Below are 17,132 nucleotides of genomic sequence, written 5' to 3'. Positions count from 1 at the left end.
TATAACAGAGTATGGTCCATAAGATGCAGTGCAGGGCATGTGTGAAGGATTATCAGAGAGGAGGCTAGGATGGTGGGAGAGGGCAAGGGCAGATCCTCAAGAGGCAGATCTGTCAGGTGAGAGTCACCCACAGGCAGTGAAGAGTTATCAGAGGTGTTTAAGCAAGCAGAGGTTCCCAATGAATGGAACATAAAGCCTAAATCACCAAAGACAGTGCTGGTCTTTAGTTGTCAATATATATGTCTCCTTGAACGGGCATTTATGTTTCAAGTCTACACTGGCTGCAGATGTGTCCACATGAAGTCTGCTGGCCAGCTAGTGTTCACTAACAGCAAACTATAGCTTCATTAACAAGCAACATCTGTACTGAGCTGGTCATTTTAACAGCTGAGATCTGCCTGTATGGGCTGTAAGCAGTTAAGAATGATGTTGTGGAAAAAAAAAAAAAAAAAAGAATGATGTTGTGACCTCTTATAGATAATCATCTCCTGTTGCTCTATAATATAACTGAATGTCCAACATTCAGTGTCCACAGCTGTGTTTATATAGACATTCTTCTCCTGGATGCACCAGAAAAAAAAATGCTTTGGATACTTTAATAAGTCTCCAGGTAATGCCAGGAGGAGAGCCCTGGCCTGAAAGAGAAGACCTGATAATCTGAGCTGGCTAAAAATAGACTTGCTGTGTGAGCTGAGGCAAGCCATTAAACTTTCCTGGGCTTTAATTTCTTCCTCTGTAAAAGGAAGGATTTAGGTTGGTAAGTAAGTAAGTAAGTAAATAAATATTCCAGCAGTAGGCCAATATTGAAGAGAGACACAAGGAAGAGGTTGTGGTCAGAGAAAGGTTGACTGGCTGGCCACCCAAAGACCTCTCCAAGGCTATCATTACCTTGGTAAATGACCCTAATTCAGGCCTCGTTTTTGGCCTGGGAGGTCCAGAAACAGGACTTCATGGTACTCTGCAAGGGTTAGACATCCTACAATGGCTCTAATCGTTTATCAACCCCACAGACCATTTATAAATTCACAGTTGGAATTAAAATACCTACATCCTCTATACAGGTACTATCTCCAGACCCTTCCTGTTACCAAGAAGCCCAAGAAGCTGAATTAGGCATCAGAAGGTTGTTCTGTTGGCATGAACCTAAAGAGCAATAAGCATCCATGGAGAGAAATTTCATTACGGCACTAGCGAGCCAGCCAAACCAGCCCTGTCTACACCAAAGAACCCCCTTCTGGAGACCAAATCCAGATTCAATATTTTTAACTGGACATGCTACTAGTTTTGCTTCACTAACTTTTCACTTTCTGTTTCACTGCTGGCCACTCATTATTCCACTGGCTTTTAAACTAATTTTTAATTGAAAAAAAAAAAAAAACGCATTACTTCTTCAGATACGTAACAATCACCGATTCATATATTCAGCTCTGAGGGGCATTTGGCTCTCTAGTAGCTAATAACAAATGGCTAACGCTTATCAGCGCTCACTCCATGTGAGACTCTGTTACTACCCAGTACTACACAGGACTTTCCTCATTTACCGCTCCATTAGGAATTAGGGAGAAGGTTTATCATCTCCATTTTAGAGATGAGGATATGAAGGACAGAAAAGGTAAGTAACTTGCCCAATATGCACAACTAATAAATGAAAGAATCAGGATTTGAACCCAAGTAATCTGGTTCTAGAGTCTGTGCTCTTAATGACCACATGATACTGCTCTTATTACATGTAGATCTGAGTAGTTTAAACCCTAGAGGACAGGGATCCCTGGGTGGCTCAGCAGTTTAGCGCCTGCCTTTGGCCTAGGGCCCGATCCTGGAGTCTCGGGATCGAGTCCCACATCGGGCTTCTGGCATGGAGCCTGCTTCTCTTTCCTCCTGTGTCTCTGCGCCTCTCTCTCTCTATGTCTATCATAAATAAATAAATAAATCTTTAAAAAATAAAATAAAATAAACCCTAGAGGACAAACTTCATTTCCAACTTCTTGGAGAATCGCCAACCTACTCCCCCCTCCCTGCCAAAAATCACCCATAAGTAAAAGATATTATTATTAAGTATTCCACTTTTTCCCACACTATACTTTACTGTACATCTTCACCTAATGCTGTCCTTCAAAGCTTTCTAAAATATAAAAAACAGGGGCACCTGGGTGGTTCAGTCAGTTAAGCATCTGCCTTTGGCTCAGGTCGTGAACCTCGGTCCGGGGATTGAGCCCTACACTGGGGGGGGGGGGGGGGTTCCTGCTCAGCGGGGAGTCTGCTTCTCTTTCTCCCTCTGCTCCTCCCCACTGTTCGTGCTCTCGCTTCTCTCTAATAAATAAAAAAATATTTAAAACAAATAAATAGGGGATCCCTGGGTGGCACAGCGGTTTGGCGCCTGCCTTTGGCCCAGGGCGCGATCCTGGAGACCTGGGATCGAATCCCACGTCGGGCTCTCGGTGCATGGAGCCTGCTTCTCCCTCTGCCTGTGTCTCTGCCTCTCTCTCTCTCTCTCTCTCTCTCTCTGTGACTATCATAAATAAATAAAAATAAAAAAAAACATTTTAAAAAAATAAAACAAATAAATAAAATATAAAAAACAGGGATCCCTGGGTGGCACAGCGGTTTAGCGCCTGCCTTTGGCCCAGGGCGCGATCCTGGAGACCCGGGATCGAATCCCACGTCGGGCTCTCGGTGCATGGAGCCTGCTTCTCCCTCTGCCTATGTCTCTGCCTCTCTCTCTCTCTCTGTGTGACTATCATAAATAAATAAAAATTAAAAAAAAATAAAATAAAATATAAAAAACAAATAAATAGGGGGACCTAGGTGGCAGTTGGTTAAGCGTCCCACTCTTGGTTTTGGCTCAGGTTGTTGTCTCATAATCTCATGTTGGGCCTCACACTGGGCTTCATGCTCAGCATGGAGTCTGCTTAAGACTCTCTCTCCCTTTCCCTCTGTCTCTCCCCCTGTGCTCTCTATCGTCCTCAAATAAATAAGTTAAAAAAATAGGGCACCTGGATGGCTCAGTCAGTTAAGGATCCCATTTTTGATTTTGGCTCAGGTCATGATCTCAGGGTTGTGGGATCGAGCCCCTCTAAGATTTTCTCTCTCCCTCTACCCTCTCTCCCCCTCAAACAAACTTATGACTAGAATTGAAACTTATGGCTAAAATTTTTGCTGGATTTCAATTCATAATTAGTTTGGTCTAGAGTAGCTAAACTCATTCTTCCCTACTGTTCTCTCCAGAGTTTCTTCGTGTCTGGCTGATACTTACAGAGAAGTACAGCTCAAGACTTGCTACTGGACAAGACTGCTAGGTCATCCTCTCTGTCTCCTTTAGGGGAAGAAGACAAAGCTTTAACTTCTCATCTCAACACTTGCAGGCAATTTTCCAAAACAACCCAATGTCTGGAACTTACTCCTCTCTGCCACTTACAGTAACTGCAGCCACAGTGGCTGCTAAGGGAAGGATGTGGGGAAGGGGAAGGGGAAGGGCAGGGAAAGGCCTCACTTACATCATATCTCTTGGCCACCTCTGGCAATTCATTCAATAAATATCTTCCCCATGCCAACAATGTGCTCAGTGGTGACACAATGGGGGGCAAAATGTCCCATAGCCATGACTAGGTTATACTTACTTACAGAATATTAGAGGTCTCAGGATGTCATTAAGGAGATGATCAAATGAATAAATATAAAATTAAAACCAAAAAAAAAGCTTCAAACAGAAAGTCTATGAAAGCATAAATAGGGATGCCAGGTGTCCCTGCTAATGTCTATTAAGTCCTAATTATGGCCAGGCACTGTGTGGAAGGGCTTTAAATACATGATCAAATTTAATCTGCATAACAGGGACGCCTTGGGTGGCTCAGTGGTTGAGCGTCTGCCTTCGGCTCAGGGCATGATCCTGGAGTCCTGGGATCAAATCCTGCATCGGGTTCCTCTCGAGGAGCCTGCTTCTCCCTCTGCCTGTGTCCCTGCCTCTCTCTTTCATGAGTAAATAAATAAAATCTTAAAAAAAAATAAAGCATAAAACAGGGGCCATGACCTATTTTATAACTATTTCCCTGACATCCAAGTAAAGATCTGAAGGATGAGCAGGAGTTAATTAGCCCAAAGGAGAGTGAGGGGTCATTCCAGGCAGAGAGAACAGCAGGAACAATGGTCTTTGAGAAGAAAGCAGGATGTGTTCTGGACCTTGTGAAGAACATTGAGAGTGAAGTAGCGAGAGAGCAGGAGGCTAGGAGAGACCAGACCACATTAAGGACTGGTCTTTATTTAAGAGTCCTGCAACGTGATGGAGTTAATATAAGGATGGAGAGATGGCAGTGTGACATGGTCAGATTTTTTTTTTAAGGTCATTCACTCTGGCTTCTTTATGGAGGATGGATTAGAAGGCGACTGCAGTTATCCAGGGAAGACACAATGGCAGCCTGGAATAGAGTGGTCGTAAGAGAAATAGACATGGATGCATTCAAAATATCACCTGGAGATAAAACTGACAGGTGTGGATATGGGATAAGAGAAAAGAGGTATTAAGAAGTACTTCCAGGTTCTGACTTAGGCAGTAGGGCGGATGGTCATGCCATTCAACCGGACAGGTTATACTGAAGAGAAGCTAGTTTTAGGAGGAAGATTGAAAGGCTAGCTGGATCTGAAATGCCTGGAAGACATTCAAATGGACAGGGGAAATTGACAAAGACAGGACTAGAGCCCAGTGGAAAGGTTTGGACTGTAGATATGAATATTGGGGTCTTCAGTGTGTGGAGGACAATAGAAGCCATAGCTGTTGGTGACATGGCCTAGGGAGAAACAGACTGTGCCTGGAGAAACAGCAACAATTCAGAACTGGATAGAAGATAAGCAAAGTAGAACGACCAGAAAAGTGGGGGGGAAAACCAGGAGAGTATGGAATGTCATGGAAGCCAAGGGAAGAGAATGTTTCAAGAGCGACAAAGACACTAATAATAAATGCTAATGTCTATTAAGTCCTAATTATGACCAGGCACTGTGTGAAGGGCTTTAAATACATGATCAAATTTAATCTGCATAACAGGGACACCTTGGGTGGCTCAGTGGTTGAATATCTGCCTTTGGCTCAGGGCATAATCCCAGAGTTCCAGGATCAAGTCCTACATCAGGCTCCCTGCATGGAACCTGCTTCTCCTCTCTCTCTCTCTCTCTCTCTCTGTCTCTCGTGAATAAATAAATAAAAATCTTTTTTAAAAATTTGCATAACACTCTTTTGAGGTAGGAAGCATTTCATTTCCCCTTTTCTAGATGAGGAGACAGGCAAAGAAATTCAAGGTCAGCTGACTCAAGATAAACTGGGATGGAAACTCAAACAGGTTGACTCCAAACTCTCATTCGCTTGTCTCTACAATCTCTAGTGCAATTTGGGAGGTCATACAAAATAAAGCCTGAAGAGCAGCTGATGGACCGATGCAGCTGTCCCCTGGAAACTTACTAAGGGAACACTGTTTCAAAGGAATGAGAATGGAAACCAGACCAGAGCCCATTATTAGAAATGCTCCACATTATTACCTGTTTTTCAGCTGAGGGAGCCAGTTAGGAGACCAGGCTACTATGCTAAATCTGTATCCCGAATAGCATCTAATTTGCTGCCTTTAATATAGCAAATGATGCTCAAAACTGTATGTGAACTGCTAATGTAAGCAGCACAAAGTTGCCTATATGCTGCTTGCTGATAATCCTTTACATTATACTATCCTCAGGTTTTCAGAGTGTTTTCTTATCCATCACCTCTGTGATCCTCACAACTACTTCATGAGGTGGATTACTTTTATTACATCTTATTGATTAGGAACTAAAGCTCATAGTGACACAGGAGCTTGCCAACAGTTGTACAGCCAGCTTGGCTCAATAAAGACTCAAATCTAGCTCTTCTGATGCCAAGTCTACTACTCTTTCTGGGGAGTCCCAATGGAAAGAGGACCCTCTTCAGAGCCAGGGAGATCTGAGTTCAAATGCGTGTGACTCTGAGCAAGTTCTACTTTTTTGGACCTTCCTGTTTTTGTGTAAAATGGGGTTGTAGGGTTACTGTAAGAGTTGAATCAGATAATCAAAGTGCAAATTTATTAATCAAATTCCCAATGTAATGCTTAATAAATATGTCATCCATCCCTGGCTCCAACCTGCACCTCTTCATCTCTGCCCCAGACAGTAACTGTGGGGTTTCTTTGGAATCTTCATTCTCTCTTTCCAAAAACAGAGCAGTATTAAGGCATGTTGAAGGTCACATACTGCTGCTACATACTAGGAGTCCCACAGTGTGTTCAAGCTGGAGTCTCTTGTGGAGGCTGAGGAAGGCCCAGGTGGCTGTCCTGTCAGGCATGCCCCAGTTCCCTGTTTAACAGCCAGCCTTAATGAGTTGCTGGCTGGCTGTTTCCTTAGAGATATACTAGACAAATAAGCAAACTAGAATCAAAAGCTTGGGTTCATAAATCCAGCAGCAACATCAACATTACAACAGCAGAGGGCAGGGTTGTTCCACGGACTCCCATGCCAGGAGGCCAGAGACCCAGGAGAAATGTAACAACACTTTTATTGACACTTGATAGTTCATAAAGCCTTTGCACCATACCCTTTGATGTTATTTGACACCACTAGTGTATGGCAGGCAAGGTGAGTGTTTTTACTCTGAAGGTACAGAAGAGGAAAGCAAACTTCAGGGAGGTTAAATGACACGACCATATTCAGGAATGTAAAGCAAGGAGTCAGAATGCCTGAGTTCAAATCTCAGGTATGCTACTTACTAGCTCCATGACTGTGAGTAAGTAACTTTCTCTATTTGTAAAATAGGTATGACCAGTACTATAGTTATTACACTGTTAAAAGAATTAAGTTAGACGGGGCACTTGGGTGGCTCAGTTGGTTAAGCATCTGACTTGACTCTTGGTTTTGGCCAGGTCATGATTCATGGGTTGTGAAATCGAGTCCCACATCAGGCTCCCCGCTGAGCTTCTCTTTCTCCCTGTCCCTTTTACCCTCCCCCTCATACTATCTGTCTGGCTGTCTCTGAAATAAATAAACAAACAAACAAACAAATAAATAAATAAATCTTTTTAAAAAAGGATTCAGTTAGATTATTCAAATGTGTAATTCTTATTAGTACAGTGTCTATACATAATAAACACTCAATAAACGGTAGCTCTTACTATAATTATGATGTACTGCACTTGTTTAGGTGGCGGGTGTGGGTGAGAAAAGTGAGCATGACTTTCAGCATCATAGAAGATATCCTGTTGGGGATCCCTGGGTGGCTCAGTGGTTTGGCGCCTGCCTTTGGCCCAGGGCGTGATCCTGGAGTCCCGGGATCGAGTCCCACGTCAGGCTCCTTGCATGGAGCCTGCTTCTCCCTCTGCCTGTGTCTCTCATGAATAAGTAAATAAATAAAATCTTAAAAAAAAAAAAAAAAAAAAAAAAAGAAGATATCCTGTTGTCACCCAGCCCATTACACCATAGTCTCTGGTTGCTACGTGTACAATTTCTTCACTCGCCTTTCCTGGAGTCACAAATTTAGCGGAAATGGTCTATTGACCAATGAAGTGACAACAGCAACAGCTTTCTATTTTTTTTTTAAAGATTTTATTCATTTATTCATGAGAGACCCAGAGAGGCAGAGACATAGATAGAGGGAGAAGCAGGCTCCCTTCAGTGAGCCCGATGCGGGACTCGATCCCAGGACCCCAGGATCACGACCTGAGCCAAAGGCAGACACTCAACCACTTAGCCACCCAGGCTCCCAACAGCTTTCTCTTTGTATTATTCCTTTTCCAGAGCACAGGCATTAGAAATCACTTCTCAAAAGAGAAAGCTCAAAGAGTCTGTATCTGAGATCCTGAGAAAGGAGGCCCTGAAGGGTTCCTGGGAGCCTTAAGTATGGGTTTTGTTTTTTTTGTTTGTTTGTTTTTCTTCTGACAATGCCATTAGGAACCAGGTCAAGAAAGAGAGTCCCAGGGAAGGGTGATAAAGACTAATTAATAGAGGCAGTTTTCCCTCTTCCTACAACCTCCCCCTCTTTAGATACGTACTTCTGTTGAGGGTGAAATCATCAGAAAACTTGTCAAGGTTCTTTGGTTTGCCAACATGCCAAGTCCCCATAAAACATGCCAGCTCCATAGTTTGACCTCAGCTACAAACAACATGCAGTCTGGCTGTTTCCTTGGCCTTCCCCAGTTCCAGACAGCTTCAGAGACAATGGCCCCAATTCTAGAACCAGTGGTACTGTTCAGGGAAAGGAGAGGACAGAGGTACTTAGAGTCCAAACAGGCCTGTTGGGAAGGTTGAGGAGAGAAAGTAGGAGGGCTAGACAGACAAGCATCCAGGGATCAGAAGGATCCTGGACAAAAACCCAACTGCATCAGACTAAGCTACTTCCAGGAGGTTTGTCAGCTGGCCTCTGCTGTACAGTCCCAGGTTCCAGCCTTCAGTGACTTTCTATTCTCCCAGGCACCTGAGAACCTGGTGGAAGGCTATCAGAGGCAGGATTGCAAATGTGACTGCAGATGGAGGGATGGGGGAGGGGAAATGTAAGGAGAAGGGAGGAGAGTTTGGGCCAAACCCCAGCAATTTCTCCATTGAATATCTAGCTCCACCCTGTGACTAGGAAAACAAAGATGTGGGGGAAGAGGAAAAGAAAAGTCATTTCCTTTATTGTAACTAACTCAACTGGGTAAGAGCAAGGCTGGAAGGGAATCATGAAGTACGAATGGCTGGAAGGCTGGAAGCAAGGGAGGGTCTTGCTATCAGCAGCCTATGTCCAGACACTCTGAATTCATCAGAGATTTTAAAAGACTATTCAGGCTGATGCCTCGTGCTCCTTATAACCAGGTTACTTATGTAGTCAGATACAGTTGTTCCCAGCCCTGAAGATCTTCCTCCAAGATCTTTTGCCCAATCTGGGCAAAAGTCAGTTGGGTCCAAAGTAGATAGTCTCCCCAGGGCAAATTATCAGGCTCCATCTGAGGACTTCATGTCATCCAGTTTCCATGGGAAAGCTCAGGAGTCAGGAAATGCACTCCTTCAATACAGCTGGATTAGAGAGACTATGTCCTTGAGACAAAGCTATAAATAGGAGACCTACCCCAGATGCTCTACTTCCCCTACAGGCATGATCTTTGGTGTAATTGTGCCAGAGTAGTTCAAAGTTAACCTTAATCTCTGAGGCTCCACATTAGAAGACCAGTGGGTGTGTAATAAGAATAATAAATGCATGCATGTAGGTGTATACAGACGTACACTTACTATATAATACAAAGTGACAGCTACTGATTATTATCTGTATCCTATGTGTCAGATGCTATGCTGAGCACTTTATATAGGTTATCACATTTAATTCTCTCTGACAACCTGTGGGATGAGTACTTGTCCCCATTTTACAGATGAGGTGCCTAAAGTTCAGGGCAGTCACCCAAGGACAGTTAAATTGCAAAGCCAGGATTTAAAACCAGTCTCATTCCAGAGCCTGCACTCATCCATCATGATAATGTACCTTACTTCTTTTTTTTTTTTTTTTTTTTTTTAATTTATTTATGATAGTCACAGAGAGAGAGAGAGAGAGAGGCAGAGACACAGGCAGAGGGAGAAGCAGGCTCCATGCACTGGGAGCCCGACGTGGGATTCGATCCCGGGTCTCCAGGATCGTGCCCTGGGCCAAAGGCAGGCGCTAAACCGCTGCGCCACCCAGGGATCCCTGTACCTTACTTCTTTCTGAGCATGTATGTGTGTTTTTCTCTACACACACACACACACACACACACACACACACACTCCCTAACAAGCTAGCGTCTGATCAGACCCACAAATGACCCAAAACTTCAGTTCTAAGGTCAGCTCTAGTCATCCATGACCTGTCTTTGTAGCTCCTTGTCTTTTTGGTTTCAGGCCTCTCAATTGTGATATGGAGGGGTTGTGTCACACAATAGGTAGTCTCTTCTGCTTCTGAATTTTTTGTGCTAGGAGAATCCAGAATTTCCAAAAATTAGCTTGTTCTACTCTGTCCTGCTTATTTTGGATAGAAAGTATTAACATAAATAGGAAAACAGCAGAAATAAATATGACCATATGGGTTAGGTGCCAAGGGGAGCCTTGGCCTAGGAACTCATTAGAATTTGCTTCAGTTCTAAATGAAAGGGCTAGCCAAAGGCTTTATCTATAGTATCCATTATAGCTTTGACACTCTGCTCCAATGCTTACTAAGAATCAACTTTGCTGAGGGTAAAAGGAAGAACCAAGGTAATTAGATCCACAGAGAAGACTGGAAAATTCGGAGTTAGAGCTGAAAGGGCAGAAAAATGCTAGTTCCTCTCTAACTCTTCCAGAGGGCAGAGCTCTCTAGGCCAACCCCCCACATGGTTCCTGGGTGGAGGCAAGTGCTTAAAGGTCAATTAAATTACTTGGTATCAGCACGGGGGATGCTTTGCAACACAAGCTGTGTGTGGGAGCTGGAATCTACAGCGCATGGTGCCTGTCTACAGTCTGTCTCATTCTCAAGATGTGAGCAAAAGCCCTACCACTTCAGACCACGAGGGCACACGTGCCCACCCAGCCTCCAATGTGGAATGACTGTAGGCCAGGCACTGTTTTATGTTCTGGAGAATGTAGACAAGCTCCCACTCTTGAAGATTCCAATCTCACAGGGAAATAAATAACCATTCAGTGGGTGCCTACCATGAGCTGGGCCCCTGGCATATATGATTTCATTTGATCTTAACGAGTCTATGAGATAAATTTTTAATATCCGTGTTTTTCTGATGAGGACACTGAGTCTCAGACAACAGAAATGAATCCTACCTTAAAGTCACGTATTTTTAAGAAACTGAGCTGCCTTCAAACAATAATCTAAAGGCTATAATAAAATTAAATAACAAAAAGCAGGAAACTAGGGAGGCATCCTGTGGTGAAGGGCTGGCTCTGCCAACTGTACTAAAAACAACCCTTGAGGCACTTACATACTCAGTAGTGTAGCTGTGGGAAAATCATTCTTTCTGGGCCTCAGTTTCCTAATCTGTAAAGTGAGGGTGCTGGGACACCCTGGAAAGGACTGCTCCCATCCCCTCATCCTACTTCTAGCTATATCTGGCCCATTTATGGCTCTTCCACTTTCATACCTGATATTCGGTTATGTGTTCTTCGCTGGCACATCCCTCCCCTTCCCCTCAAAATGGAAACTCTCAAGTCAGAACCTTGTTTTTGTATTTTCTAGAACAAGTAGTGGCTGGCTTGTAGTGCATTGGCAAAGACAGGAGGACAGACCCACTTACCGGAAGCAGGAGCTATGCCAGGCTTCGTTGACAGTCCTGTACCACCTCTGGCTTGGAGCAACATGGTCCCCACAGCCCCGACACCTCCAGGTATCTTCACCTGCACACAAAACCAGGAAGTTGAGAGGCCCAAAGTAGCAGGAGGTACAGGGAAAGGATTCCTATCATGCAGAATAAGACTGAGTTAAGACTTAAAATGAAAGGGCTGGCCAGTGCTCTGATAAATGCACAATTCCCTCCTCCACAAGATCTCCCGTAAGCACTAGCCCAGGTTGCTCATCTCCCCAGGACAAGGAATTCATGGCCTCAAAAATTAAGTCTCAGGTCACTTGGGTGGCATAGTGGTTGAGTGTCTACCTTCAGCTCAGGTGATCCCGTGGTCCTGGGATTGAGTCCCACATTGGGTTCCCCACAGGAAGCCTGATTCTCCCTCTGCCTAAGTCTCTGCCTCTCTCTGTGTCTCTCATGAATAAATAAATAAAATCTTTAAAAATTTTTATTTATTTATTTATTTATTTTTTATTTATTTATGATAGTCATACAGAGAGAGAGAGAGAGGCAGAGACACAGGCAGAGGGAGAAGCAAGCTCCATGCACCGTGAGCCTGACGTGGGATTCGATCCCGGGTCTCCAGGATTGCGCCCTGGGCCAAAGGCAGGCGCCAAACCACTGCGCCACCCAGGGATCCCTTTAAAAAAATTTTTTAAAATTAAGTCTCATTCCATTTTTTAAAAAGATTTTATTTATTTGTTCATGAGAGACACACAGAGAGAGGCAGAGAACACAGACAGAGGGAGAAGCAGGCTCCACGCAGGGAGCCTGATGTCGGACTCGATCCCAGGATTCCAGGGTCACACCATGAGCCAGAGGAAGACACTGAACCGCTGAGCTACCCAGGCATCCCAGTCTCATTCATTTTTTAGAAATGGTTCTGATTGTTCCTTTTTCCCCTGAAACAAAACTTGCCTTTTCCTAGAATTTCAGCCCTCGCTTATTATAGCTCTGAGTAGATGAAATGAACAAGGTCTCTTTCTCTTTAGGGTCAGCCCTTCCTATGACTATTCCCAGCTAGCACCCAGAAAAACTTCTCTGGGCTAAACATGTTATTGCCTTTTCCTATTCCTCAAAAGCCCTGGCTTGTATAGATCCATAACTGAGTCCAGGAGTTCATTCATTCAACCAACATCATCGGTCCTCTTGAAGCTCTATGTAGGAGACTGCTAGATAACATCATCTCTGCTCTTCAAGAAGCAAATTCACTGAAAAAGAACCCTTCCTCCACCTTTTAATTTTTCCCTTAGATGTTATGTCAGAGTTAGAAGAAAGTGCTGTTTTAGTTCGGAGTAAGAAGTTATGGGTATAGAAGGGAAAGAACACTTAATGAACACTTCCTATATACCAAGGCTTTTGTTTTCAGAAACCCAATTTTATTTGATTCCCAAAACAATTCTGTGAAACAGGTATTAAATTCACTTAGGGGGTGGGAGAATTGAAACCTGGGATTAGGGGCTGTAAGGCAAAGCAGCAGATTCAGTATTCCAACTCAGCCCAACTCATCCTAAAGTCTGTGCCCTTTCCACACTCACTCCACCATGTGGATTCCTGCTCATTCCACTTAGGGAAGTCAGGAGAGTCTCTGTAAGGGAAGCTAATACTTGAGCTAAACCTCGAAGGATGGGGAAGATTTGCCAGAGGCTGAGAAAGGATGGGGAAGGGCTGTATAGGCTGAGAGATTAACATGGGCAATAATACAGAGTGAATCCATGTCCCTCCAAAAGGGACAAAATACAATACTCTTGTTGTGGCTCAGATGCCAACTTCTTCAAATAAAAGAAGGCAGCTGAGATCAAGCTGTGGTACCTGACTCAGCCCTAGAAAGCAGGACAAAGTTGTTACAAGACTCCCTTGTGGGGATCCCTGGGTGGCGCAGCGGTTTGGCGCCTGCCTTTGGCCCAGGGCGCGATCCTGGAGACCCGGGATCGAATCCCACGTCAGGCTCCCGGTGCATGGAGCCTGCTTCTCCCTCTGCCTGTGTCTCTGCCTCTCTCTCTCTCACTGTGTGCCTATCATAAATAAATAAAAAAAAATTAAAAAAAAAAAAAAAAAGACTCCCTTGTGGACTCCGTGTATGCAGCTTTGTTCTCTCTGGGTAACTCCAGACTGCCACAGGCACGGTGACAGTCACTGAACCCTGTTTCACAGGCACAGGGGTCATGAATAGACAATGCATAGCTCCGGACACTTCAAGATTGCCCAGCAGCATTCTGGGGCAAACAAGACACAGGCAGCTATCCTCATACCCCAGTGGGTATGAGTTAGACAAGTTGGCAGAAAGCTTTAAAACCTTGACCCACCTGCTCCTCTTTTCCAGTTCCAGAGTGATAGGATATAAATGCCCATCACCATATGAATCTAAAATTCTCATACTTTCAGGAGAGGCCTTTTTGGGTTTTTGTGTGGTAGTGACTGAGACAGTGCCTTATCCTCACAAACTCCATGGCACAAAGTCTGAGAGACTTATTCAAATCGGGTTACAGACAGTGGGCAAGCAATGAATTAGTAAGAAGGTTTTCAATGAAGACAGACATCCAAATAAATTTCCCAAGTTACAGAGGCATAAGTTTGAGACATTTTTAGAACTCTTAAAGGGAAGTAAATTTGTGAACTGCCATATCCTACCTCCAGCAAATCTCATTACTTTAAGCCACATCTTTTTTTTTTTAAAGATTTTATTTATTTATTCATAGAGATGCAGAGAGAGAGAGAGAGAGAGAGGTAGAGACACAGGCAGAGGGAGAAGCAGGCTCCATGCAGAGAGCCTGACGTGGGACTCGATCCCGGGGCTCCAGGATCATGCCCTGGGCTGCAGGCGGCGCTAAACTGCTGTGCCACCAGGGCTACCCTTAAACCACATCTTATTTCTTATTTTTACTTTTTAATCCAATGGAATGGTCTCTAACTTGACCACCCACTTATTCAACAATTCAGCATCTTGGCCCTGAATGACTTCTGGCTGTTTACAAAATTCAAAAATGATCAGGACTTTCCACTATGAGGATACTTAAGATAACTTGTTATTGACACACCCTCTGGAGCCTGCCCTTTCTCCAGTCAACACTTATTTAGCACCTGCTGTGTGCTAGGCTCTAGGGGTTCAAAAATCAAGAGCCCTACTCCCTTCTCTCATATCCACCTGTTTCCATCTTCCAAATGTCTCTCCAATCCTTCCCTGTCCTTCATCACAGCCTGAATTCAGGTCTTTGGCTTCTTTTCCTGTCTTCTGCACAGTCTTAGTTGGCTCACCCAGACTCCCCAGTGTCTAGAGAAGAAAGGCTCAACTGTTTAACATAGCACTCCTGTTCTAGATTCCATCCTATCCCACCTCTCAGAAGATGGGCTCTTTCCATTATCTCCACCAACTCCCTTGAGGACACTGAAGAGTGTCTAGAGAAGAAAGGCTCAACTCCCTTCTCCGATGGCTCCTTCCAATGATCATTTACATTAGTTCAAGTCTTTTAAAAAAAAAAAGTCACTTAAAGGAAAAAAATAAACCTGGACCCTGTTTTCCGCTCTAGCTACCACCTTTCTCCCCTTCACAGTCACACATATTAAAAAGTTATCTACACATCACTGCCCTCATTTCCTCATTTCCCACTCACTGCAATCTTGACTTCCACCTCCACGGTTTCTCTGAAACTGTCTTACCAAGGGCCAAAGTGACCGTTTTGTTGCTAAATTCAATGGACACACTTCAGTCATTCAGCAAATATTTATCCCATGCCAACTATGGGTCCCACACTGTTCTGGGGAAAGAGCAGCAAACGAGAAAAAGATTCAACATAGATATTAAACAATTATATAACTATAATTGGGGCAAGTGGTATGAAGGAGAAATCAAGTTCATAACTAGGAAAATGGGGGTGGGGTAGGGCAAACAAGTATTCCTTAAGGAAGTAGTTTTCAAGCTAAGCTTTGAAGGACAAATATGAATTAACCAGGCAAAGAAGAGGAGGGAAGGATAACCCTGGAGTCTGGGACAGGGCGGTGGGAAGGCCATGTGCAAAGGTCCAGAGGTAGGAATGCAAACTCCTCACACATCATTAAAGTTGGCTATTCTCAGCTCCAAAGGACAAGGGGAACCAAGACAGGTCCCTGGCCTACTGTAGTCCTTCAACAAACATTTATCAAAAGGAATGAATGGCTCTCTACAAGGTAGCCCCAAAGAACCTTTATTTCTCATCATCTGTTACAAAGGGATGTTCTAATCACATCTTGATTTTCTGTTTCTGCCGCATACATTCATGTTCTTGCATCCTGACATTCACATCTCAAGCTATTCTGTGTTTAAGGTACTTTATCGCCTCTTCCCTGAATCATACTTCTATCCTTCTTTGATGGTCCCCCAAAGGGAGACTTTATTTCACTTTGTCTATACCTGCTTTATATCATCTGTTCTGTAATTATAATTCATTATGTTTCTATTTCCTCAGGCCCTCCCTCTCTGTGTCCCCTATCCCCACTCCTAGCTCAAGGGACAAAGACCACATCTTGATCATCTTCAAATCTCCAGAGTCTACCATAAAACTTGATGTAGAACAGACACTCCTTTGTGTGGCAAATCCAACTGAAAAGTTGGATCCAACTGCCAACTACAAAGGTAATTTCCAAAGCCAACAGGGGTCCAACAGCCAGCAGGGGTGATTCCATTGAATAAGTGTTCGAGCTCTCAGGATGACTATCAATGGGTAAAGTCACACATAGATGCACAGGCCTCAGTTTATCTATTGAGCATTCACACTGTTTTTCAGTTAAGCACCTGAGCAAAAATATTCACCCAGAGCCTTCAGTTTCTTAAGCCCAGATATTCTTCAAAAGAATACTCTTGGCTTCTTCAGCTCCCCACAGCCCTGACAGTTGAGGATCCTAACTTTCTTACAACTTTTTTTTTAAAAGTAGGCTCTGCACCCAACATGGGGCTCGAACTCAAAACCTCAAGACCAAGAGTCTCATGTTCCACCAACTGAGCCAGCCAGGCGTCTCAACTTTAACAACCTTTATTCTAAGGTATGCAAGAGAAATATAATAATACAAAGTTCTGGAGATTTCTGTGAGGCCTGATGAAAGATCAATCCAGAGTCCAGTCTGCCTGGGAAATATTTCATCTAGGAAAATACCTCATTGTACCAGGACGTTCACCCTCTACCTCTATAGTGTTTACTTCACATATTTGCAGACTTATCAACAGTAGCTACTGATTGTCAGAAGCCAGAAAGGGAGTTTGATTAAATAAATGTCCCTAGCAGCCTCAAACAATAAGGTACCCTTATTAGGTGTTTAATAATCAGAAAACTGCTTTCAGTTATTATTGGAATTTGCTGCTTTTAAGAAGTTGCAAATGTGCAATGCAAACAGGGTGAGAACTACAACAAATGGGCTAAGTACAAAGGTTCTCACTTTCAGGATCTTTTGAATCCTGGCATAAGATATATTTAGTTAAAACTATATATTTTTTATATTATATTATATATAAAACTACATATTTTTCATATTATATTTTCATATATATATGAAATATATATATTCAGTTTTTTTTTTTTTTTTTTTAGATTTTATTTACTTATTCATGATAGACACAGAGAGAGACAGGCAGAGACACAGGCAGAGGGAGGAGCAGGCTCCATGCAGGGAGTCTGACGTGGGGCTGGATCCTGGGACTCCAGGATCATGCCCTGGGCGGAAGGCAGGCGCTTAAACCACTGAGCCACCCAGGCTGCCCTATATTCAGTTTCTATATACACTTCTCTTTCCCAACTTAATAACTGGTGATGTGACCCTCAAATAATCTCTGAACCCACTGGGGCAGGCACA

General features: G+C 43.6%; 1 protein-coding gene across 2 annotated transcripts in view; it reads right to left on the bottom strand.

Moving 5' to 3' along the window:
• Window positions 1–17,132, bottom strand: part of LIMK2 (LIM domain kinase 2) — a 60,034-nt gene that overhangs the window by 36,556 nt on the left and 6,346 nt on the right. Inside the window, exons 2-3 of one of the 2 annotated variants that reach the window (XM_025474591.3) lie at window positions 11,265–11,364; window positions 9,852–9,956 (exon numbers count right to left, since the gene is read on the bottom strand). In XM_025474591.3, coding sequence (XP_025330376.1) covers window positions 9,852–9,956; window positions 11,265–11,364 — 205 coding nt within the window. The remainder of the gene's footprint in view (window positions 1–9,851; window positions 9,957–11,264; window positions 11,365–17,132) is intronic. The other variant, XM_025474592.3, reaches the window with a different exon arrangement.

Source organism: Canis lupus, chromosome 26 (assembly GCF_003254725.2).
Source record: "Canis lupus dingo isolate Sandy chromosome 26, ASM325472v2, whole genome shotgun sequence".
Classification (NCBI taxonomy): Eukaryota; Metazoa; Chordata; class Mammalia; order Carnivora; family Canidae; genus Canis; species Canis lupus.
The sequence above is the reverse complement of the archived record's forward strand: the minus strand, read 5'-3'. Positions and strand labels throughout refer to the sequence as shown.